The sequence below is a fragment of the Microtus ochrogaster genome, unplaced genomic scaffold (genome assembly GCF_000317375.1).
Source record: "Microtus ochrogaster isolate Prairie Vole_2 unplaced genomic scaffold, MicOch1.0 UNK46, whole genome shotgun sequence".
In the NCBI taxonomy this organism is placed as follows: Eukaryota; Metazoa; Chordata; class Mammalia; order Rodentia; family Cricetidae; genus Microtus; species Microtus ochrogaster.
This window is the reverse complement of record NW_004949144.1, coordinates 17,572-37,652: the sequence shown is the minus strand read 5'-3', so window position 1 is coordinate 37,652 and position 20,081 is coordinate 17,572. Positions and strand designations below refer to the sequence as shown.

At 37.0% G+C, this 20,081-nt stretch overlaps 3 protein-coding genes across 3 annotated transcripts; 1 reads left to right on the top strand and 2 right to left on the bottom strand.

Annotated features, from left to right (window-relative positions):
- Positions 1–1,594: 1,594 nt before the first annotated feature.
- Positions 1,595–2,562, bottom strand: LOC101994066 (taste receptor type 2 member 140-like). Its single transcript, XM_026777096.1, is given in 2 exon segments — positions 1,595–2,182; positions 2,185–2,562. Coding segments are annotated over 2 exon segments (966 nt in total).
- A 6,652-nt stretch (positions 2,563–9,214) lies between these two features.
- Smim10l1 (small integral membrane protein 10 like 1) lies at positions 9,215–11,455 on the top strand. Its single transcript, XM_005369198.2, has one exon. It carries the CDS (start codon positions 9,517–9,519, stop codon positions 9,718–9,720), a length of 204 nt encoding a protein of 67 aa, XP_005369255.1. The 5' UTR covers positions 9,215–9,516; the 3' UTR covers positions 9,721–11,455.
- Positions 11,456–15,704: 4,249 nt separating this feature from the next.
- Positions 15,705–17,250, bottom strand: Tas2r42 (taste 2 receptor member 42). Its single transcript, XM_005369229.3, has one exon. The coding sequence runs from the start codon at positions 16,758–16,760 to the stop codon at positions 15,840–15,842; it is 921 nt and encodes a 306-aa protein (XP_005369286.1). The 5' UTR covers positions 16,761–17,250; the 3' UTR covers positions 15,705–15,839.
- Between the last annotated feature and the right edge of the window lie 2,831 nt (positions 17,251–20,081).

The following is a 20,081-nucleotide window of genomic DNA, read 5'->3' as shown; positions in this document are numbered from 1 at the left end:
AAGAAGAAGAAGAAGAAGAAGAAGAAGAAGAAGAACTGGAGAATGCAGGAATATGTGAGCTTCAGTCCTCAGGTGATATCATGAATGGTTCTTCAACATCAGGATTTTGTTTCAGCAGATAAATTGCATTCATGAAGAAGAGCTTTTTGTTTCTAGGGTGTCTTGTTATTTATAGTATCTCCTTGGGAAATTTCTCTGCTCTACAATCATCTGATGGTAATTAATACCTTATGCCTTCATTATATTAAGTGAAAAAGTGACACACACACACAAATTCAAGGCTGAGAACAAGACACCATTCAAGAAATCATTGCTGTGATCACTGAGCTAGAATTCCACTGTCTAGGTATGGCAGTAAATCTAGTGTGTTGATGAAGTGAAAGCTACTAACAGACAAGAATCATGGTAGACGTATTGTGTAAAAGTTATTTAAAATAGTGTTTTAAAAGCCTATTGAATGCTGTGTTCTGTGGTTTACCAGTACCTTGGCAGCACAGTAGAAGGAAACTAAACAGGCTTCCATTTGATGCTGAAAATGTGAGATTTCCCTGAGATGCTTTTTAGTGAAAATTGTTCTGTGCACTTCCACTTTTATTGCCCTGTGGATTAAACTGTGTTTGAAATGTTATCGTTATGCAATTTAGATTTTATCTTGTATTGGTATTTACTCTATTTAATTATTTTCATCGAGAAAGCTATACATTGACTCTTATCTAGTTTTTCTTTTATTGAGCTTCATCTTTGACTATTAGCATTTCACATTCATAGGTTCCATCTCTAAAAATTTATTCAACTTCAGATACTTTACAAAGCAGAGCATTTCTCTCAGCATTGAATATATACATACTTCCTTTTCTTAATGTTTCCTAAGCAACTGAATAACAAACAACTACTCACTGAACAATTTTCCTGTTTCCCAATTGAGAACTTTAACCTCTTTTCAATAAGAGAACTTAATCATACAATATTCAAAAAAGGCTGAAATTTTCAAATGTCAGTGAGCCATGTATAAGTACTATAATATCCTCCTCCAAGTAGCTATTTATTACACATATCCAAATATTATAACATGTGCATCCCCTTCAAATTGTCTCTGAAAGACATACAGAAAAATGAAAACATTTTTTTCCAATAAGTACAAAAATAAATTAACAATTTTAGAAGACAAAAATTTGATAAAACAAATCTAGTAATATAAAAGGGTCACTTCTAAAGAGTCCCAGAATTCTTACAACAGTTTTAACAACATTGAATACTTGCCACATGAATACATATACCCATGTATTTTACATTTAACATAAATACATACACCCATGTATTTTACATTTAACATAAATCATTTGAAAATGTCAAAGTGTCTAATTATAGATAGAAAAATTAATTTTGCTAATATTTTGTGTTTATATATTTATTAAGACCATGTTCATATCTATCCTTATAAAAACAATATAGGTATTTCCATATTTTTTGCCAAGGCTTAATGGTTAGGGCAGTACCTAATCTACACAAAATTTTGCAAAATTCACAATGCTACAAATCAAATACAGAAGTTTGAAATTTATACAAAAATAATTTATTAAGAACTAATGTTTATCTAAAATATAAAAGATGATGTACATTTTAGAAAACTGAGGAATTCCACAGCACTGAGCCTGCATCTCAGCCACCACACCATGGAAATAAATGCCTGTCTAAGCTTAGTGTTTCCCAGGATCAAGACATAAGAGTGACCAGAAGGGAAAATTACTCCAATAGCCCAGAAAAGGAGAGAAACTGAGCTTTTTTGCTTATACTTAATGTTACAAAACTGCAAAAGAAGTGAGAGAAAATAAAAGGAATACAGTAACAGGAAGCTGACCACCATTTGCAGGGCCTTTATGTGGGCCACTGTGCTGACATCTCTGGACCCTTGGGCATTGTACTGCACGTTCTTCAGATGTTTCCACAGGGAGAAGATGAGCAGGAGAAACACGGTCAGGGTCACGGTGAAGGGAATGAGTGTGAACAGAGTGTTGGTGAATATAATGTGCCTCAGAACTTGAGAATAATTACTTGATATAGCACTGAAGGAAGTATTTGCTTCAATTCTGTAAATGAAGACATGAATACGTGTGTTTGCAACTAAAATGTTTAAAAACAAGAATAACAGAGATGCCAGAAGTGTCCCTGAAACCATTTTTTTTTTATTCTCCACTTTAGATGAAGAAAAATAGAGTTTGAAAAATTGGCTATCTTGAGAAAATAGAAGATGCTGAGACATGTAGCAAGCCAGATACTGAAATGATTGGTTACTGTCCAAAAAGTACTCGTGTGTCTCAAAATTCTTGAAGTCGTTATTATGGCTCGATACCGTTCATATAGAAATAAATTTGCAGTAAGTGAAAAGAGATAAGCAATTCTGGAAATTGCAAGAGTAGTCAAGATCTGATCTACGAAAGATATCTTTCTCCTCTTTACCCAGGCCATAATGTTCACTAGCACTGTTAATGCATTGCCTAAAATTCCCATTACAAATTCCACACTTAGAGTAGTTAATAATATGTAATGTGGGACACCGTTCATTGTTTCCAAGATGATGTTCCAAATTCTACTATAGTGTTAATATTTGTAAATATAGACTTCTGATGTATATCTAGCTGACTCTTGACAATTCATAACATACTAATTTACTAATTTACTGAACTCATATGTACAATAAACATCAAGATGTACTAAAGAAGTGGTTATTGTTTTCCTCACAAAACTCTTACACTTTGCAAGAAAACCCAGCTGAGCTTCATCCAGATGCTTCATACATAACACACAATGGATTGGAGTCCTCCATAGTTGATGCTGAAAAAAGCAGAATTCTCATGTGCTGTCATCAAAACAAATAAGTTTATTTGTATTGCTTTAACTGTTTGTATATTAAGTTGTAACCATTTAATTTCTGACAAGGAAAAAAATATAAAATTCTGACTTACTAAAAGGCAAATTATCTTAACTTCTATGTAACATAAGAATGCCATTAAATATTTCAAAATGAAGCCAGTTAAGTACCTGTACATATTTTTCAAAGTTCTTCCAACAAGCAAACAATTAGCAAATAATCTTACATAGTTTTAGTTATTCTTCAAATACATGGGACTGAGAGGATTAATAATTTTACTTTTTATAAGGTCATATATGCATACATACACATGCATAAACTAATGTACAATAGTTCATAAATATGCAGTTTTTATATAACAATGCCTTTCATTTCTGACTTAAATAACTCAGGTTTATCATTTTCTTAAAATTCATTGTGCATTTTACTTACAATTAGTGTTATGATAGTTGTTAGGAGATGATATAAAATTGCTTTCATTTTTAATCAATGCAATAGTAATGTAAATAGTCTAAAGACTTGTGACTATCTTATTCACACATGTAAATAAATGGATAATTCCTATTCTGTTACAAAGCAGACAATAAATTAACATGAATTCATTTGCAGGACAAGAATTCTTTTCATTATCCATGTCTCCTACCTTTGTTAATGCATCTGATTCCTTCACCAGTATGAGCAGTAGGCACTATTCATTTCTCTCCAGTTTGCACTAACATTTTCTCCTGTAATGTCACTGTAGGCATCAAGGCATATAAAAACCAATACATACCCCAGTCAAGTCAGGGAATGGAATTATGGGTCAGAATATTCTTCAAGACTTAATACATAGTCAAAGAATCAATAACACAAAAGAGAAGCATCAAAATAAGACAGCAGAAAAACATATAACATAAAACATTAGTAACATAAAAACATAAAACTTGGCCTAATGGAGCACACTGGTATATGTGGCTCAGCACTGAAGGAAACTGGGCTAGTTGGTGAGGCCCTGTGTAAACATAACACTAACAAAAATGTTTAGATTGAAGGAAAAGCAAAGGTTATTGTATGTGAAAGATAGACTATAACTGGAAATTGGAGCAATAGTGAACAAAGAAAGTGACAAAATTTCTAGAACAGAAACATTAACATACCTGAACACAGAAAGGTCCTCATGGGATAGCTCTTTCCATAGCAAAAAGACAGAAGAAGACAAAGAGAAATGCAAAACACGTTGAGGTGGGGCAGTGTGGAGAAAGTGCTAGTACAAGAGGTTCAAGGACTTCAAGAAAAGTGACAAAGCTTGTATCCAGGAGAGGCAGTAAAGCCCCTCTTCTCCACCTTCCACTCTAAACAGGAAACATTTGAGGTTCTACTAGAATAGCTATAGCTGCTGGACTCTGTAGGCCAAGTTGCTTTGTTCAGATTCAGAACTGCTACTGTATTAATAGAGGCAAGATTGCTGTAAAAGTCTCTGACACAGTTGTAGGAAAAGAGCCCAAATTTCTACTGAATTGATGCAAGGCACTCCTTCAAGAGAGGAGTAACTCATATTCAACAGACAAAGCAGCAAAAACAGAGCAACAGAACAAGCACAGTCTCTATCCCCAGCACCGGTCACTTAGCAACGGTGTAGTCATGTGTTTATAAATTCACTGTTAAAAGTGTTACAGTCCATGAATATTTTGATCGTGAATCTGTTTGAGACCTCAGATATCTTGTTTTCTATTTCCTTGGTGAATATTTTGTGTCAACAAGGAAATCCTTGCGTTTTGAACTATAATGGAACAATATGAGCATTAGGTCTAATTTAGAAAATGGCTATCAGGAATTGGATGGTGCCAGGGAAAATATCCATTGTAGTGTAGATTTTGTTGCTTCACTTCTATAATCATACAATATGCACACTTAAGAAGCTTTTAGAAATGTTAGGGGAAAAACATACAAAAGTAACAATTGAGAAGGGATGCTGATAGGCCTTCGTGTAGTTCAATGGAAGAATACTTTTCAGTCATGTATAAGACCCTGGGTTTAATCAACAACCATAAAAATAAAAAAATAAGGAAATTATTCTTCTTACTAACTAAATTTTATAATGTTAAGTGGCATTTTGCATACAAAATAAGTATTAGGAAATGTAATGATAGTGACATTATCCACAGTTGAAAAGTATATGAGATTTTATTAAAATCTTTTATATGGTTTTCAAAAACTATCATATTTTCACAAATGCCATCTACTTTGGTGTTCCAGCATGCTGCAGTTAATACTTCTGTTTTAATAATCTATTAACATTTCACTGAAAATTGTATAATAGCTAGGCTCTGTTCTGAAAAATGCTTCTGTTTGTATAAGTTTTCAACCTCAAAGTGAACCAAATGAAAACAGAAACAAAAAATTCATGCTACATAGATTTTATAATTTGCTTATTTTCTGTCATCTTAACAGCCTTCACATAATTCACCTATTCCTTCACCCATTTATTAATTCTATAAAATATTTTGACAACTATTTTGTTTTCACTTTTAGATGCTAAGAATAAACAGAACTGGCATGATTTCCCCTCCCAGGATGCTTTTCTTGTATTTGAGGAGATTGATGTTGAACATGATTAATTCTGTGACTGAAGTGATCTGCTTTACTTTTACATAATGATGATAAGATTTCATAACACCTCAATTTTAGAGATAGGAGCTCGCCTTTTGCAGGTCCTTCATGTGGGGTGTGATGCTGGGATCTTGTCATCCATTGTGTGGAGCAACATCTTTATGAGCTTCTTGCACAGGAAGAAGATTAACCCCAGAGCACAAAGCAGGGATGCAGTGCAGAGGGTCCAGTGTCCACAGTGAGAACAGTCCCATGTGAGTGTAAAATATCTACATGAGAACAGTCCCATGTGAGTGTAAAGTGTCTACATGAGAACAGTCCCATGTGAGTGTGAAGAGTCTACATGAGAACAGTCCCATGTGAGTGTGAAGTGTCTACATGAGAACAGTCCCATGTGAAAAGCTGTTGTGTCCTTCATCTTTGTCTTTCCAATCATGTTGCTTTCATACTTTCTCACCAGAACTGTCTTTCCTATAATCACACCCATAAAAATAAATAAATAACAAGCAACACATTTGTGAGAGTGTATGTATATGATATTTGCATGCTCGTATGTGATAGTGTACATGCCCCACAAAACAAAGATCATAGAGAATGTCAGGTGTTTTCATTTATCACTATGTCCCATTTCCTTGAGCTATGATGTTGCAGGAGGTCCTCCCGCTCCTCCAGCCTATAGCCACTGAGATACCAGCCCATTTGGGGCGTGGTCTCTCTCCATTTAAAAAAGCGGCCACTTCCCTCTCCTCTCTCTCTTCACTTCCTGCTCCACCGGCGACTAGACTCCCTTCCTGGTTGCGCAGAGGGCTGTTGTATGGGACGGTGATCTGTAAGTTTTTTCCCCTTTAAATAAATACCACCCTATTAATCATAATTCCAAACTGGTGTGGCATTGTTTGTGAGTTATGCCTTCACTATGATATCTCACTGTGCCTGGAGCAGAGCTGGTGGCCAGCAAGCCCCAGTGATCATCCACTCTCCACTTCCCACCCACACAGCACTGGTGTTACAGATACACATCATCATGCCATGTTTCTTATGAGTTCTGTGGATTTGAACTTAGATCCCCATGGTACTGAAGATTCTCTTACCAGATAAGTCATCTTCCCTGCCTCCCCTTCAATAAATCTACTTTATAGTTCCCTTGAATTATGGATGTAGTTAGTTATTCTTTACAATTCTATGACCAATGTCAAGCAAACAGCACCACAGTGTGTTAGTAGATCTACTCAACCCTATCTTTCTGCAAACAGTAAATTCCCATAAATGCTCAAATTAACTCTTGTTCACATACTCTTTGTCCCTCATATAGATAATGGAATTCATGGTTAACTTTGGATTGAAACTGTATTCTTTTTGCTAGCACGCAAATAAGGACATATTATGTTTCAACATTTGTAAGCACTTTTATTTAATATCTCCATTATTTGTGTTAAACAACTTTGGTTTTCTGTTAATAAAATGTCAGATTTAATAAGTAGATTATTCAGAGTATTTTCTTGGGAACCCAGGAAACTAATACTCCTTCAAGAGCTAGTAACTATGTGTAACATTGTTTAAAACTGTGCACTTGTGTACTTATACAGAGGCACATACACACATGCCTCATAGGAGAATTATTGTTTATCTTCTCAAATGTGTTTCTCTTGTAGATAATTAAAAGTCAAAGCACCTTTCATGCCCTTCAGACTTTTCAGTTTTTTATCATCGTTTGTCAAAAAAATTCCTCATATTTAGAGCTTTGGTGAAGCTACTGGTTTTGGTCCAATCAGTTTTAAAATAATTAATTTTTTAAAATAATCTGCAATTCACAGGATCAAGGTTTAAATTTTTCCTGTGATTTCAACACTGTACAAACACAGTAAATTTGCTTATATAAAATTATACATAAAATTAGAATGGGTCTAATGATCGACTCACTTATGCAGTCCACAAACACTTTCAAGGAAAGCATCAATCATATTAAATTGTAAACAAAATTTTCTTCAATAAATGAGACTAAAAATCTTGATAATATGGAAAAATGAACTTCTACTCAAATTCCACACAAAACAAAATGTTAATTTGAGTTGTTAACAAACCTTATTACAAACGAGTAATAATTCTAGACGAGTGAGAAAATATTCTTATAATCTTTATAGCATAATAGGCAAAGCTTTGTAAGCCAGACTTGTGGCAATCCTCCTACACCAGTCTCCCAAGTGCTATATACCACTTTGCCTAGCTTCTCTAACAGTTCTTTTTGCTTTAGCATCTCCATCAGCATATCCACATGTGCTTCCTTCCTTTGCATTTCTCTCCTGTTCTCCCTGAACTTTTATCATGAAGTCATGTTGAATTTTTTAAACGATCTTTTATACATCGATTGGATTTTATGCTTGTCTTTATGTCCACTGATACGATTTATTACACTATTGACTTATGTATGTTGATCTATCTCTGCATCTCCAGGATAAACCCAACTTCGTTGTGGTAGATGATCTTTTTTCTATATCAAACCTTGTCATAAGGATTATAGCATTTTTGTTCATCACGGATATTAGTCTGCAATTTTCTCTTTTTTTGATGTAGTCTTATCTTGGTTTTGTATTAGGAATTTGTTGAAAACATTTGGAAGGATTACTGTGCTTCTTTTTTCTTTTTCTTTTCTTCCTTTTCTTTCTTTCTTTCCTTTCTTCCTTCTTCCTTTCTTCTTCTTAACCATCTAAGAATATTGGTTAAGGCACAATGAGAACAGCAATGGTTACAAGGAGAGTGAGGTGCTGGAGGGAAGGAAGGGCCAGGAGATGGGCATGTGGGTTTTGAAATGTATAAATACTGTGAGTAGGGACTGAGGGATCAGATTAAGGACCTTGATGTGCTGATGGGGGCCAGAAGTATGTGTTAACAAGAGAGCTATATGTCCTATTGGCAAGCAGTAAGGGAAATGACCCCCTTTGGCAGAGAGGAACCCACTTCACAAGTTCCTGGAAAAATGCTGGCTTTTATCTAACCACCAAAAAGCCTCCTACAGTCCAGGTTGAGTTCATTTTGCGATATTTGAACTTCCTTTTGAAGTTTGGGGGATTAGAGTGCCCTTTCGACCTGATACTATTTGGAGCACAGGGAGGCTTTGAATATGTAACACATACATTCAGGTCAGGGTTAGATATGGAGCATTTTGACATTGATATTTAAAACTACACTGTATTGTGAAAGTCATGATCAGCAACTAACAAACAATCATTATACATACATGTAGCTAAACGAAGGGATTACTCAAAAACACAATAAAAGTGCACCACATAAAGCATTGTGACTAATGAAGTCACATATTTCTATAAGGGTACCAAGGATATAAAAATAGATAATAGTAGTGTTCTCATCATTAGAGCCTACTTTAGGTTTTTCACCATTACATTTCCATGCAAAAAGCTGGATTTTATACCTAATCTACACCTTTTATGGATTTATATTAAGTGGAGACACGATAGATAATAGACAGACAGACAAATAGATATACACACAGTGGAAAAAAAAGGGCGTATATATTTTTGCTTGTTACTAGCAATCTAAATCGTCCTAATACACAGTTAAATTCATAACCTAATATGGTGACTTTTCACAGTTACAGCATGCTACAAATGCAGACTGCCTGTATCAGCTTGTGTACCGTAACCATCTTGTCTTAGTATCAGAGTGAATGCTACAGGATCACGGAGCAGACGAATTCATTTTAATCCACCTTTGATCCTTGCAAAAAAAAAAAAAATGTGTACTGTTGGCTGAATTAAGTCAGCTCACCGAGCTCTTTTCCTTTAAAGCGACAGCGATCTCTGCGCAGCTGTCCCTACCAGTTACATAACCGCCTGCAGCGGACCTTCCACGGGAGCTGACAGGAAGGGGCGGAGCCCACGCCGCCCCGCGCCACTAGGGAGGGAGCGGCCGGAGGGCGCGGAGGGCGCGGAAGCCGCTGCCTGGGAAGCGGGGAACGGGTGGCCACGTCGTCCGGGCCACGGCCCGACCCTGCTCGGGACCGCGCGGAGCTGCGGAGACCCTCGGCCGAGTGGGACAGCACCATGGCCCCCGCCGACGTCCCGTCCGCCCTGGCGCTCACGGCCCTGGGCCCCGCGGCCGCCACCCCGTACTGTGCCTTCTGCAAGGGGCTCTCCCGGACCCTGCTCGCCTTCTTCGAGCTGGCCTGGCAGCTGCGCACGAACTTCCCGTACTTCTACATCGCCGGCTCGGTGATCCTCAACATCCGCCTGCAGGTACACATTTAGAGCCGCGCCTGCCTGGCCGGCCTCCGGGGACCCGCAAGATGGCCTCCGCCCAGGCCGCCCCGCCCGCCGCGCCGCCGGGACGCGCGTGAAGAACGGGCAGCCTCGCGAGAGCGCGCTCGCCCGCGACCTGCTCCCTGCCTCCCCTGCCCGGGGTTTGGAGCTGGTTTTTGAAAGCTCGCCCGGTCTGTTAAGAGCAAAGACGTTCCAGAAGCAGAGAGACTAAGGCCCAAGGACGTACCTAAGGAATACGAATCCCGGGCGAATCTTGGGATTCACAGATTGCATTGTGAGAAAGGGGGAAAAAAAAGGTTTTCAAGAACACAGATTTACATCCAACTTACATTCTGAGAATATTGGAGTGTCATTGAATCAGAGGCCTGATATACCATGAATGTGACCTGAAAAGTATATGTCGCTTCCTCACACAAGAGGATACATTGAAACTGGATCAGAGCCAGACTACAGGAAAGCTTGTCCCCATTGCCAAATGTGACAGCAGGATTTTGAACAAATGGTGGGAGTGTGAGAAGATGTCCCTGTCAAAGAGACGTTAGAGCCAAAAGAAAAAGTCCAGTCGAAGCAAAAAGAAAGGAACTGATTATTCTCTGCTAGTAATGCAAACTGATAATAATGCAAATGGACCAAACATGGCTTTCTTCTTTAAAAGGGAATACTTAATTTCGGTTACAGAGTAAAATACAGAAGTTACAAACCTTGCGAAAATACAGTTGACACGTGGAAGGAAAGAATGTAAATGGAATGGTGCTGTCCTTGTGGAGTGGGAGGGTAATATATATGATCTGTTGTGAATGATTAGGACGTTTTGTGCATTATGGACAGCCAGGAAGTTTCTAACTGCTAAAATGGAGGGGGTAACCAGATGAAATAAACAGGAAATGCCCAAGGATGGAGTGTACTGAACGTCCAAAAAAGAGCAAATGCCTGGTGTATGTGTGAGTGTATGCTAGAGATTTTTCCAAGTCTGGGGTGAGTTAGTACTTATATTTTATTTTGAAACAAAAACTGAAGTCATTATAAACCCCATGAGAAATAAAATAGTCAAAAGTTATACTGTCATACCTCATGTGACTAATACTGTACCTGTAATATAAGTACTTGGTTGACAAGAAATGATAATGTAACATTGGGTAGCTTGAAGAGGGAAAGGGTGTGTATGTATTGATGGGAAGTCCATCAGGAGCTGTTACAGAGGACTGGAGATTTGGTTCAGTTGTAGAGTGTTGCCTAGCATGCCCAAAGCTCTAAGTTTGGTCCCCAACTCTACAAAAAAAGATGTGATATATAAAAGGAAGCATAAACTATGATTAGAAAAATCAATGCAGAAACATCTAAGAGTTAAAATCGTTATTTCTGAAGAAAAGAAATGCAAATAGATAGAGGGAAAGCAACGGTTTGTTCTTTTTTTTGTTACTAATCTAACACTGTTATGTGATTCATATTTAATCATGAATATGATTTTCTTAAAGTCTAATATAAAATAGTTCCCCAGGTAATTATGTCTGCTACAGTTTAAATGATGCACAAAGATCGTGGGATTGAAACTAAATCATACAGAACACTGTTCCTGCTTGATAATATATATTAATATAGAAACATACTACCTACTCTAGCTTGGAAATAATTTTCATTTCTACTTGTGATTTTCCTTACATATAAATGTAATTGTATTTGTTCTAAACTCATGTAAGATGAATATATGCTGCTACAGACTTGACATGGAAGTGGAACTGTCACAGTTATTTCCTCCCTAGGAGCACATGTTAAGATAGCGCATGCTGTTTTGAAAACCCTCTGCCGTCTTTGTGAGCAAATTGCTAGTTTCTAGGCTCTTCTAGGAAAATCTCATGATGCTCAAAGATAACTGAAAAAATCAAGTGAGAGCCAGACATAGTAGTACACAGCTGTTATCCCAGTACTCAGGTTGAGTTGGAGCATCATGTGTTCAAAAACAACCTGGGCCACGTGTTGAAAAGTCTGTACCACAGAAACAAAAGCTAAAGGGTCCAGTGATTAAGAACAATATTTCAGAATGAAATCCAGTGTCTCCTCATTAGTTTAATTCTAGAAAAGCTTAAGAACCCAAAGGTTTTATTTTTCTTTTGTTGTAGTAGTTTTTTTGTGCTTTTTCTTCCTTTTTTTTTTTTTTTGTTTCGTTTTGTTTTGTTTTCTTTTGACAGGGTTGCTTGGGAATTTGCTGTATAGCCAAGACTGATACCCCTGACATGTGCCAATAAGCATTTAATCTTGCCAGATGAGTCCCAAGGCTGTTTGACTAAGGTTCCTTTGCTAAAATTTTAGTCTAAATGGGTGCTTTAAAGGGAAAAATCATCAGTTTTTAATTGATAAATATTCCAGATGTTTTAAAATATCAGAAAAATCTGACTGTAATAGGACAGAAACAGTGACCACAGAGAGAAAGATCTGGAAACATAGTTCAGTCAGTACAGTACATTCTGTAAAAGCTTGAAGATATAAGTTTGATCCCCCCAGAGCATTCATAAGTAAGTCAGGCTTGGTAGTATGCTTGCAGCCACAGTGCTAAGGATCCCTGGGGCTCTCTAACCAGCCACCCTAGCCTACTGGGAAAGTTCTAGGATGTTGAAAGTCGCTGTCTTTAACAATGCCTGAAGAATTATACTGTGTTTAACCACTAGCTGCCTCCTGCACATCTCCCTACTTAATATCCTCCTTTTATCGTTTTTTCTTTAAATCTAGAGTCCAATTCATGTTACCATATATACATGGGTATTGGGTCATCCATATCCTTAAGAAAAGTGACGGAGCTGGAGAGATGGCTCAGCGATTAAGAGCATTGCCTGCTCTCCCAAAGGTCCTGTCAACAACCACATGGTGGCTCACAACCATCTATAATGAGGTCTGGTGCCCTCTTCTGGTCTTCAGGCATACACGCAGACAGAATATTGTATACATAATAAATAAATTTAAAAAAAAAAGAAAGTAACAATAGCTATCTGCCTATAGCCCCTCAGCTAGGAACTGGGCCACAGGATCCCCACTTATTCCATTATGGAGTCTTTGAACTAACTTAATCTTGGCTGGTGTAATGTGATTATTGCAGCTTATGTGTGTAATAGCCATATCATATCTAAAAGTTTGAAATTCATAGCACTCTTCCTTGTCCTCCCTTTTACTTTTTTCCTTCTCTTCTATAATGGCTTTTTAAATATATCTGTCCAGTTGAGGTGGAGAACAACAGTAATATTCTTTTTATTAATTTATACCTTATAAAGGCTAATCATTGTAAATAGATATTATTTTATGATTCTAATATAATCAGGTGCTATCTTGACTACATTATATAATTAATTTGAGAGATTTGGAAAAAGTATTAGGCATGGTGTTACATGTCTGTAATTCTAGTACTCCAGGGGTTGAGTCAGAAGGATTTTGAGTTTGAGCCCAGCTGAAATTATACAGTGAATATTGGGCTATCCTGAGCCACATAATGAGAAGCCAACTCATTATGAATTTCCTGGGAGCTTCCCCAAAACGTGTGCCTCAAAGCACCTGTCAGACCCACATATGAAGGAATTCCTTCTAGTCCCAAGATTTGGAAAAGGGCTAGATAATCCTAGATATTATGGTATGGAAACCAAGAAACCTAGAAGTTACTGATGCTTTAGAAATACTCTGAAGATGATAGAAAGGCCACCAGAAAAAGAATCATATGTAAACATGATTTGAAAAATGACCAAAACATGAGAGTTAAGTTTAAAAAAAACAAATAAGAAAACAAGTCCAGTGATACTCACTGAAAAACATTTATGTTCATAGTTACATTAAAGAGGAAGGTCTTTATGAAGAAAACATTGAGAATTATATAATCATGCCTATCATATACTATAAGCAAATAAAAATCCAAGTGAATATTTGTATTTTAAAAACTATATAACTATAGATATTATTTTTAATCCTATGTTGAATTTTTATAACTTTCGTTAAAATATCAAATGGTTGAACTATAGATGATGGAGAAATTGTTACTGTATATATAATGTGTATCATTATAAAATGTACATGTAACTTGGCTGAGTTAATCTTTATGCTATAGTTTCAATCAAAATAATCTAATGATAGCTATAGTTAAAATCAGAAAATTTGGATGGAGAGATGGCTCAGCTGTTAAGAGTATTTGCTCCTCTCACAGAACTCAGGTTCTGATCTCAGTAGCACATCGTGGTTCACAACTATCTGTAACCCCAGTTCCAGGGTATCTGATGCCCTCTTCTAGTCTCCATGGACACTAGGAATATACATGCTGCTCATACACATGTTCAGGCAAATACTCATACATACATATTAAGATAAAATGTGAAAATCAGAAAACAGATGATCATTGATTCCATGATGTATTGAGCTAAAAAAAGCAAATAATATTTCTCACCAAGGTGTAGGAGGAGGGCCCACTTGTTCATCCTGGCTGCCCGGCTAGCTTAGCCCTGAAATAATCACACAGAAACTGTAGTAATTAAGTCACTGCTTGGCCAATTAGCTCTAGCTTCTTGTTGGCTAATATTACATATTAATTTAACCCATCTCCATTAATCTGTGTATCACCATGAGGTCATGGTCTATCAGCAAAGTCTCAGCATGTCTGTCTCTGGCAGTGGCAGCTCCATGGCTTCTCGTCTCTGCCTTCCTTCTCCCAGCATTCAGTTCAGTTTTCTCCGCCTATCTAAGTTCTGCCCTATTAACAGGCCAAGGCAGTTTCTTTTTTCATTAATGGTAATCACAGCACACAGAGGGACTCCCACATCACCTCCCCTTTTCTGTTTAAATAAAAAGGAAGGTTTTGACTTTAACATAGTAAAATTACATATAATAAAGCAGATATCAAGCAAAAATTATAATTATAATATTTATATATACTTTATCTTTTATCATAACTAAGGAAAACTATAACTATAAATACTTCAACTCCATCAAAGACTCCAGAAGGATATATTACTTAAGTAAACAGGAAATACATTGCAAGCAACTTCCGAAACTCTAGAAATGGCAGAGACATCTTACTACCTAGACAGTCACCCAAAGTTCTTTTGTATTATTGGGGCATCCATCTTCAGCCTACAGGCTCATAGCATCCAGCAGACTTTTCCACAAAGCAGGAAATTTCAAAGACAGTTCTGCCTATATTGGCAGTTTGCCAGTCACTTTTTTTTCTATCCTGAAGAATGTCTCACAGACTCTTTCATGAAGCAGGAACCCTGAAAGATCATCTCACTGCAAGTTCAGCATTCATTCCTCTGTGGGTTCTGCATGTCCAGTTCATCAAGCAGCCCAGGCAAAAGCAGTTTCCTGCCCAAATGGCTAACCAACTCTATAAGGAGCTTCGTCGATGTCTATCTTCCTTCTTGAAGTAGCTTGGTGCTGCCAGGAGCAGATGTGTCTCATTATCATGAAAAATCCTAAGTTATTAAAACATTTGAAATGCCATATTCTGAAGGTCTCTGAAAGATTTGAAGAATACCAATCTAACTGAAATATATCTCTATACATCTAAATAATCTAACATGACTACAAGCTTGACTTTTATAAATGATTATCTATTAACCTATATTTCTTAATTATATGTTACATTTTTAAGTGAGCTACACAACCACAAAAGGAAGGTTTGTTGTGGCTTACCAACTGATGTTCTGGTGTCTGTCTCTGGCAGGGCTACATGGCTTCTTCCTGACTCCATCTTCTTTCTTCCAGCATTCAGTTTAGTTTTCCCTGCCTAAGTTCTGCCCTGCTATAGGTCCAAAGAAGTTTCTTTATTCATTGATGGTAATCACAACATACAGAGGGAATCCTACATCAACAAACCTTCCTTCTTAATGGCTATTACATTTCTTTTGCCTGTAAAATTAACTATTTGATTCCTTTAAATAGTTAAAATATTTAAAATGTTTGAGACTACTAGTTTTGATTACCAATGCTGGAAACAAAAAGGATAGGTTTCTGTTTTATAGCCTATGTGCAAACTGCCAGAAAAGGTAGTGTGTTTAAAGAACTGTTTGTGTATGTTCAGCAGTATTTAGAACCCAGCAGAAGAACAGTGACCTTCCGAGGCTCCCCATTAGCTTAGTCACTTAGTAAAAACTCTGGAGAATCTCTTGCAGCTGGCTTTTAAGATGTTGAAGGGCCCTCACTGCTATCTGCCGAAGCTTGCTATTTCCCAGGATCAGAATATATAAATGACTTAAAGGAAAGATATCTAATGTTAACATAACCAAATTAACTGAGCTATTCATTGGATAAAACATAAATAACCAACGTGTCAGCTGCACGAAAAAAAAAATGTGAATTATAAAGAGAATGAAGAAAGACAACAGCATTTTCATTGCCTTCTTGTGAACCTTGGTTCTAGAATCTTCAGAGCTGGTGGAAATGAGGTGGCAGTTTCTGGAGTGTTTCACCAAGGACAAAAATAAAAGGAGCAATGATACTAGGGACACAAGAAATGGTATCAAGTATGTCAGGTGAAAAACAATTAGGTTTTTGACAGCAATGGTTTCGTGTGTGTCTGAAAATAGAGTCTGATTGCTTTTAGCCATCATGTAAATCTCCATGAAAATAGGAAGTGTTCCAAGCAGTAGAAAATAAAAAATCAGCAAGAACAAAGAAAATGCAAGAAAAACAACAATCATGCTTCTCATTCTCCACTTCAACCAGAGGAAAAGGGGGTGGGAGAAATGGGCAATTTTGAGGAAGTAGAAGATGCTGAGGCAGGTGGCAAACCATATAGACAGTTGGTCAGTCATGATCCATAATATATCAAAGCATTTTGCTAGACTGGAAGAATCATAGACATGAGGAGCTAGTTCCCATATAATTGCATCAACAAATACCACAAGCAGGGAGCTCATTCTAGAAACTGCCAAACAGATCAGGATGAAGTTGATGAAGGTGACTTTGTGGTTCTTGACCCAGTCATAGCAGTTTACCAGTCCAATGAACACATTCCCCAGCATTCCAGTGATGAATCCTGCTGTCATCAATGTCATAAACATCTGATCCAAACAGGTAAGGAATCTTACAGGAAAAAAGATCCACACTTCTACCGCATTGCCTTGCTGATCAGTTCTTAGTCAAACTTCTACAGAACATCCTGTTTTCCCATATTTATCTTCTTTCCTGTTGTTGTAATCTCAACTCTGATCAGAATCTCCTTCCTTTGGATAGAGTTTCACACATACTTGAGGAACTTCTAAATTATGGGTATTTTGTCTTATTTAACTTTAATCCCAAATTTAATCTGTAAATATCTGTTTATGAATACAGTTTTCATAATTCTATTCAAAAGTTTTTTAAAAGAATCATTAAATCCTGTTCCAAACAGTTTCTATGCCCCCATAATCACTGGTGTAGCCTTAAATTTCCCCTGAAATAATGTTTGAAATGTTCAAGTCAAATATATTAAAATACAAATTTGAATCAGATTTTTATTCCATTGATTTGTATAATGCTTTCCTTCTCACCTGGAATACTACACTCTCTGAAGCTAGATATCTTTGTTATTATTCAAAGCACTAAAACAAGTTTTAAATAATTTAGTTATGAATTTCATAAACATGTATTATAGTTTCTCTTTGATATGTGTTTGGCTTCATAAAAGCAATTTTAAAAAGCGAAGCATTAAGAAACATAGAATAAAACCAGGAAGAAAGAACTTTAAAATGTAGTATATAAACAGAGAAAAGTAACTACAATCTGAAAACATCCTTCTAGAGGAGTAAAGACACGACATTTGGATCTTGGAGATACTTAAAATTTTTGAAGAACTAACAATATGTTTCTCAGGTATCTCTGAGTGGTGTTCACAGTTAAACAGACTCCCAGGTTTTGCTCTTTACCACTTTATGTATTGTGTTTGTGTTGGCCTGAGGTATGACAGTGTAGGTTTAGCCTTAAATGACAGCTAGAAAATTGTTTTGGGTGAGAATTGTAAAAGTAAAGAAAAATAGCACACAAGGTGGGGAGGTGTATTAGAGCAAGATTAAATGAAAATAAAAAATGGTAGTTCCACTTTTGAAAGAATAATGATAGCTTGAGCCAGATTCACACCTAGAAACAGAGGGGACTTATAGTGATGATGGCCTCTGAGAGGAGGAATCAAGGAAATTTCGTGACACATGGTGGGGGGAAGATTAGTGACAGAACCAGGCATGGTGTAACATGAGGGCCTGCTTGTTGGGGTTTCTGTCCTGCCTGGTCTCTGTTTTCCCACCAAGTCCCACAGCCATTTAGCCCCAAAGAAAATCACGCAGAGAGTCTACATTAGGTTATAAACTGACTGGCCCATTAGCTCAGGCTTTGTATTAGCTCTTATAGCTTATATAAGCCCATTATTCTAGTATATGTTAGCCACATCGCTCGAGAACCTTTTTCAGCAAGGCAGGTCACATCTTCCTTCTTCAGTGTCTGGACAGGACTGGGGAGGAATTGGCTTCCCCCTTCCCAGAATTCTCCTGTTCTCATTTACCCACCTCTACTTCCTGGTTGTTCTGCCTATACTTCCTTCTTGGCTACTGGCCAATCAGCATTTATTTAAAACATAATTGACAGAATATAGACAATTCTCCCGCACCACCATGGTGCAAAGATTTCTTATGTATCTGAATCCATGACATTTTCTTATTCCAGAGAATCATGAAAGAGTGAGCATCTTTAGGATAAAAAAAGGAAAGAAGTAAGAAGAAAAGGTAGAGGATGGTGAGGTCTGGTATATGAATTCACATCTCTGTCAACATCTGTATGCAATCTAGAATAGGCTCTTGGGTATCTGTGACTGCCTTCCAAAAAAGGAATTTGTATCAGGGAACTGAGGGATCACTAGTACTTGGTACCACTAAAAGTGATCTCTAAGGATCCCAAGGAACACCAAGAGATGAAAACACTAGTAAGTCATCACATGAAACTAAGAAGCTAGGGTTTGAGAGTTACCAAGGGCAGTTACTATGATGAGGAAAGTAATCAATATCTCATGGTATTGTCAGGGGTGAGAAGACAGATGCTCTGCCCCAGACACACTGTCACTTCCTGATATTTCAGGAGTTCCTTTTGCCTTCTGGTCTCTCCACTTAGACAGTCCCAGGATCAGTGACTGATAGAGAAAAGAATTTCAGAACCAGTATGAAATACATTTGGTGGTTTATTAAAATTGCAAAAGCACTCAGGGAAAGAATAAGACATACTCAAGTGTATTAGGGACTTATGAGAAATCACGATTAATTGTCTTAACATTAGCACATATGCTATATTCATGGCCCATGAGTTACATCTCAAAGAATTGTTAAGAAAAATCAGGTTTGATCAAGGAAGACTACCTGAGAAATATCCAGGAGGAACAGATGGTCCAGACGTCTGAGTTCTACATCCAGAACAGATTCAAGATTGCTGCCTGAGATGATCAAGCCTCACAGGATACTCCAGTTGTGACTTGATTATAGTTATAAATTTTCTTTAGGTCCCCATAAAATTATCAGTGGCCCCCAAAGCAGCAGGAAGTAGCCTGGGAAACTATACCCACATTTCCAAAGAATGAACTATGAATATTTTTTTTTGTTTAGAATGGTGATTACAAGTTGTTATGGCTAATAGTCAAAAGAAAAGCTAAACAAAGGATATTAGATTCAGAGTTCTTGTTTTAAAAGTTAAAAAGAGAGGGAAGTGGTATGGGACAATGGTCTGTATTCTGTCAATTATAATTTAAATAAATGCTGATTGGCCAGTAGCCAAGCAGGAATTACAGGTGGGCAACCACACAGGAAGTAGAGGTAGGTCAATGAGAACAGGAGAATTTGGGGAAGAGAAAAGCTTAGTCGGCAGTCCTGACCCAGCCACAGAAGAAGCAAGATGTGACTGCCTTGCCAAATAAGGTACCAAGCCACGTGGATAACATAGACAAAGATAATGGGCTAACATAAGTTATAAGAGTTAATAAGAAGCCTGAGCTAATGGGCCAATCAGTTTATAACTAATGTAGACCTCTGTGTGATTTTTTGGGGACTTAACAATTGTGGGAACCAGGGAAGACAAAAACCTCAGAAAGCAATAAAAGATAAAATAAATATAAATATTGTAACTATAAATATTACTTGATACCTGTTTTATTATATGTAATTTTGCTATGTTAAAGTTAAACCTTCCTTTTTTATTTAAACAGAAAAGGGGAGGTAATATGGGATTTCCCTCTGTATGCTATGGTTACCATTAATGAATAAAGAAACTGCTTTGGCATATGCGCAACTATGTTCATAGCAGCATTGTTTGTAATAGCCAGAACCTGGAAACAACCTAGATGCCCTTCAATGGAAGAATGGATGAAGAAA

What these genes read in the sequence shown, in the direction of transcription:
- Tas2r42 (XM_005369229.3), bottom strand. Translation starts at nt 16,760, where the DNA reads ATGTTTATGACATTGATGACAGCAGGATTCATCACTGGAATGCTGGGG.
- Smim10l1 (XM_005369198.2), top strand. Translation starts at nt 9,517, where the DNA reads ATGGCCCCCGCCGACGTCCCGTCCGCCCTGGCGCTCACGGCCCTGGGC.